General features: G+C 48.4%; 1 protein-coding gene across 1 annotated transcript in view; it reads left to right on the top strand.

Moving 5' to 3' along the window:
- Positions 1-609: 609 nt before the first annotated feature.
- The window catches only part of PTPN9 (protein tyrosine phosphatase non-receptor type 9), a 79,280-nt gene continuing 73,889 nt past the window's right edge, over positions 610-6,000 (top strand). Inside the window, exon 1 of the mRNA XM_006744434.3 lies at positions 610-1,365. Coding sequence (XP_006744497.1) covers positions 1,303-1,365 — 63 coding nt within the window. The 5' untranslated portion in view covers positions 610-1,302. The remainder of the gene's footprint in view (positions 1,366-6,000) is intronic.

Raw genomic sequence — 6,000 nt, 5'->3', positions numbered from 1 at the left:
CAACAACAACATAGCAGACCAGCCCTGGCCTTCCCTGTGCCTCTCAAACTGACTCCAAGACTGTATCCTGTAACACCCCCAAGCTCTTTGCTGTGATTGCCAGAGTGAAAATCCAAGGTTTGCAAAGGTTGCATGATTCCTGAATGAGGTTTGAAATCGGTTGCTGTTCTTGTGAGGTACTAAAATCAGCTGTACTGGCGAGGGATTACAGGATACGGCCAGCAAAGAGAACGAGAGCGCGCGCGCCTCGATGAGCAGGGTCTGTTCCCTCACCAGACATCCTGGACCTCGCAGGCAACATTTCCAGGGTCTTCCAGTCACATGTGACATGGAGCTAGACGAGGACTGTGGGCCCCTCACACGTCGGGGGTAGCAGCAAATAACCCCGGCGAGGTGCCCGTCAGCAGTTCGTTTGCAAACGAATGTATTCTTTTCCTCCTCCACGGAGCTGAACCGTAAAACTCACGCCCCTTTCTCGCTCGTTCTGCGTCCCCGCAGCCCGGAGACGCCGAAGCCCCTCCCCGCGCGGGTCCCTCCGGTCTCCCCTCCCCCGCCCCCTGCTTCCCCCGCCCGGGCTCCTCTCTGTCTCCCCCTCCCGGACAGCGTCCGCGCGCGGCCGGCCCTCTCCGCCGCCTGTTTGTGAATGAGGCGCTCGGTTTCTCAATGGAGCCGCGGGGGGCTCGGGCGGACGCGGTGCGGCCGCAGCGCTGGCCCTGAGCCCGGAGGGGGGCGCCTCTTCCTCGCTCCCTCTCCCCTTCCCTCCCTCTCGCCGCCGCGGCTTTTGAGGAACGGGGCTGAGAGGCCGCGCGCAGGTCGCCGGGGCCCGCATCCCCGAGGACGACTCCTCACGCTCTGGAGGAGCAGGAGCGCGGCGGGGGAAGGCAGGACGCCGAGGAGGCCGGCGGCCTTCGGGAAATTTCCGCCGCGACCCCCCGCTCCGGGCGTAGAAAGTTCTTGAGTTCCTATTTCCTTTTTAAATCCCGCTCGACTATTAGCTCCTCGTCGGCACTTTAGTTTTGTTTTGTTTTGTTTTTTTCCGGGAGAGGAGGGGGAGTGCGGGGAAAAGAGCGAAGAAAATAAAAAAGGATTTCCGCTCCGAAGAGAGCGACAGTTGTGAGAGCTTTTCCTTCAGGAGACAGAAGCGGCGTTCGCGGCCGCCGCGGCCGCCCGGCCCCGCCGGCCCCACCATGCGCGAGCCGGCCTCGCGCTGCTGAGACGCGGAAGCGGCGGCCGGCGGCACCCGGCTCCCCGCGCTCCCAGGCGCGTTCGGTCGGCCGGGCGGGCGGTGGTGGTGGCGGCGGGATGGAGCCCGCGACCGCGCCCCAGCCCGACATGGCGCCGGAGCTGACCCCGGAGGAGGAGCAGGTAAGCGGGGCCCTGGCCGCGGCGGTGGGTGTGTCCGGACCCCCGAGGCCTAGGCCGGCCTCTGCTCACCGAGGCGGCGCGCTCCACGGCCCCCGGTGCCCCTTCCCCTGGCGACCGCGCCCCAGGCCGTCAGCCCCCGAGCCGGGGGACGCCGCTGGACGCGGCTCCCGGCCTCTTCTGTTCTTGAGGCTTGCGGGCCTCACATCGCCCCCTCCCCCCCATTCCGGTGGTAATTAAAGTTCCTCGGACTGGGGAGCCTCCCTGTCCCTCTGACCACCCCCAACCCGCGATATTTGCTGAACACCTACTTGTCCTCTGGCCCCTCCACCCCTATAAATGTTCAGCTTCTTTACTTGAGGGTTTGTGGTTTTTTTAAGGACAGGCAAAGCCCCACTTTGGGGGGAGGGCCCTAGCGGGTACCATCCCCCCTCCCGAGGAGAGTGGTGATAGGCACTGGGTACATAGATGCCCTAGATTTGGCTGTGGCAGGCCTACTTAGGCAGATTCTGGAAGATCCAGGCCCTTTCATGTTCCCGAAGTCCCTGGCCTGGACCGCCCTATTCAGCTCTCTCAGACTGGGCGCATCCCTTCACCCCCACTTCCCTGCCTCCCATCTCATCTCGCTGTCTCCATCTTTCTGGAGCCTACATTGAGCTCCATTGTCCCTTAAAGCTTATGACCTTCAGTTCCCAGAAGGAAGTGGTTTGCGGTGTCATTCTGGGGGTTTGGGTAAGGGAAAAGCCCAGGGGCGTTGTAACTTTCCCTCCCCCACATTCCTTCTGGGGAGACACGGACCGCTCCTTCAGGGGAAGATCGGAAAGTCTGCAGGCTGAGATTGGGAACCCTAAAGCCTTTTTCACTGTCTCTTCCTTGGCACTGCCCATACCCGGCCTTAGCTATGCTCAAATATAGCCATAGTCTGATTTCATATTAAAACAACAACAACAACAAAAACCCTGAAATAAAAAAGATGAACCATACTGGTAACTCATTTCAAGCTCTTCAGCCCTTATTCCTAAGGACCACTTTTGGTAGCACAATCTCTAGGGTGGAGACAGTCCGATTTTACAAACTAATTTTTAAAAAGCTCTTGACTTTTCTCCTCATTTGTGGAGATGACATTTTTCACATTTGGCCTCAGACCACTGTCTTGCCTTTCACGCCTTGAGATAAAATCAGCATGGGAGAAAAAAAAAGAATTCTGCTCTGTACCAGCAGTGGTAACATCCTGGTAATTGCAGTTGAGTGTTAATAAAATGCTTGTCAGGGCCTAGTGCAAGCAGGTGGCCAAGGAGCCCCTCTCGTTTCAGAATTAGGGAAATACTTCAGTACTATGGTGTGATGTTTTAGATTGATTTTAAAGAGGCAAAACTCGTTCAGTTCTTTTCCTTGGATTAGTTAGATTTAGAGTTTCTATGTTTCTAATACTTCAAGGCATTAGTATTCCACTATGAAAGTGGCAGTAGGGTGCACATTAAAAAAATTAAAACTAAGGAAAGTAAATATTTAAGTATTGAAGTATTGATAAAGTCGGTGCTTTATTCTGCATAGAATATATACGTATACCAGTGTGTTTAGTAAAAATCTTTTACAGTGAATAACGTGATGGGCATTAACAAGAACAGGATGGGAACAGTAAAATACATATTAAGATCAACAAGGAATGTGGGGTTTTTAAAATCATACCTTTTCCTACAAAATGTCAAAATTTCTACAGGCATTTCAAAATGTTGAAACAAAAGTAGCATAATTCCAATAGTAATGCCTGATAAAGTGTCATATTTTAGTTTAATATCACATAAGAGCACTCTTCACTGTTAAGATTTATTTAAAATGTTTACCTTAAGCAGCAGCAAATTCGTGTTAGTCTTATCTAAGTAGTCATCATGGGAAATGACACATTCATTCCATAATGCTGCCCCATTGCTCAAACCAGTTTTAGAACTCATTTGGAGTTGATTTCAAAGCTTATGGCAGAATCTTTGAAATATCTTCAGTGTTGGAAACATTTTGCACTTTTGAGATCAATTTGATTTTCAGAAATAGCAAAAAGTCTTTTGGAACCCTGTATCATAAGTAAAGTAGCAGATCACACTGGGTTAACACAGGTTCAGGCAAAAGTAAAATGCATTTATGCTTTTTGGTCCTTTTGAGGGTAAGTAACTAACTACCTTAAAGATGTTTCTGGAGCACATCTCTCCTGAATATAGGTATCCTTCTCTACAGTCATGTGAATCAGAAACCCAGAAGTTTTCTTGGACAGTTTGCTCTCCCTCAGCCCCTGTACACAACACATCATCAGACTTTCCTGAATATCTCTTGAATTTATCTACTTCTTCCACTACCACCATCACCCTACTCCCCAAGCTATTGTCAAATCCTGACAGAACTTTTGTTTCCTACGTGATCTATTTGCATTCCTTTGCTCTTATTCCAGAAGGCAAAGGCAAATTGCAAATCGAATTGCATCTTCCCTTTAGCCTCTCTGCCCCTAAAATAAGCATTTATAAAACCCTTCAGTGGCTTTTCACTTCTCTTGGAATGTTACATCTCTTGAACATGATCTACAATGCCTCAGGCCCTGTGTGGTCTACAGCCCTAGCTAATTCTCACAACTCATCTTTCCTCCCAACACCCTGGCCCTTTGGTCCCTTATTCTTGCTGTTTTCTCCTGCTACCGGCTCTTTGCACAAACTGCTTTCGCCTGTCTGGAAACACCCTCCACTATTAACTCCCTCTTCAGCCTTCAGCTCTTAGCTTTTGCTTCCTCAGGAAGGCCTTCCTTGATCTCCCCAATTAGTTTAGATCTGTGTTACTGGCTCTTAGAGTACCATGTACTGTCCTTTATATCACTTATCACAAGTTTACACTATTTGTGGGATTGCATGACTGGAATCTTCATGAGGATCAGAACTGTGTCTGCTTTTGCTCACTATCATATGTACATTGCCTAGCATAATGACTGGCAGTTAGTGTATGGACATTCTGGAAATACTTGTGGAACGAAGAGTGGTTCTGTACGTGAATTGTACACAGGCAGCAGCATCTCCTTTCAGAGGGGCTTATAAAAATAAGGGCATTGTTTATTTTGATATGCTAAGGATATTGTTCATTTTGATATATATGTCTAAAGGTCATCATTATTGCTTCATAGTCTCCTTTCCTATCTAGGCATGTGTTGAACTGATATTATACCAAATCCTCATTTTTTAAAGATTTTATTTATTTGAGAGAGAGAGAGTGAGTGAGAGAAGAGAGAGCACAAGCTGGGGGAGGGAGGATCAGAGGGAGAAGGAGAAAGAGACTCCCCACTGAGCAGGGAGCCCAATGCAATGCAATGCGGGGCTTCATCTCTGGACCCTGGGATCATGACCTGAGCTGAAGGCAGATGCTTAACTGACTGAGCCACCCAGGCGCCCCCCACATCCTTATTTGTAACTTTGATGTTCCTTGCCTTTATTTTCTCAGTTCTCAGTAATTACAGAGCCTACAATTGAGTTACAAGAAAAAGTGTGGTTTGCCTTTAAGGGGCTTACATGAATAACAACAGGATAATAACAGTAACTGTTTCCTGAGCTCCTGCTTTGAGTCCGGCTCTGTGCTGGGCATTTCACATACAATTAATCCTCACAAGATTGGAATTATTATCTCATTTTGCAAATAAAAAAACTCAGACTAAGAGAAGGAAGTTGCCCAAGGTCAGTCACATAGCTAGCAAGTGATGGAACCATGATTTCCACTCAGATCTGGGTTATTCTGCCTCCACTGCAAAGGTTCCCTCTATTATACTACGTAACCTTTCATGAAGCAGTTCGTCAACTTACTAAAATGTCTACATGGACATATACTAGCCAGTTTTGTTGGTTTTGGAATGGATATGTGTATATTTGGTTTTGATGATGCTTCTTAAAATATGGTTTGAAAAATGCACAGAAGAGGGGTGCCTGGGTGGCTCAGTCAGTTAAGCATCTGCCTTCAATTCCGGTCATGATCTCGGGGTCCTGGGATAGAGCCTGGTGTCTGGCTCCCTGCTCAGCGGGAAGTCTGCTTCTCCCTCTCCCTCTGCCCCTGCTTGTGCTCTCCCTCTCTTGCTCACTCTCAAATAAATAAATAAATTTTTTTTAAATGCACAGAAGAAAAATTTTGGAAATCTTTATTCAGACCTATGTATTGTCAACAGAGACATATCATCCAGTCTCTGCAAGAAATTGTGATGAAAGTACTCCAGGGAAAAAATGTTTCTTTTTTTTTTTTTAAGATTTTTATTTATTTCAGACAGAGTGAGAGAGCGCATGAGCAGGGGGAGCAGCAGAGGGAGAGGGAGAAGCAGGCTCCCTGCTTAGCAGGGAGCCTCATGCAGGGCTCTATCCCAGGACCCTGGGATCATGACCTGAGCTGAAGGCAGATGCTTAACTGACTGAGCCACCCAGGTGCCCCCCCCCCCAAAATGTGTTCCTTAAGATAGAGTTGACAGCTCTCCATTTTGAGGTGGTCACAATAAAAATTTAATTTTTTGATATCTTCTTTATCTTTTGTACAAGAGAAATAACTATTCATGGGGCCAAATATGAAGAATATTATCTCTCTAAACTTTAAAAAGCCAAGTGTTTTGTGTCAGGAATGCATTTTTTGTGT

Source organism: Leptonychotes weddellii, chromosome 9 (assembly GCF_054177405.1).
Source record: "Leptonychotes weddellii isolate Sample4059 chromosome 9, ASM5417740v2, whole genome shotgun sequence".
NCBI lineage: Eukaryota > Metazoa > Chordata > Mammalia > Carnivora > Phocidae > Leptonychotes > Leptonychotes weddellii.
Note: the sequence above shows the minus strand (reverse complement) of the source record. Positions and strands in the feature narration are given on the sequence as shown.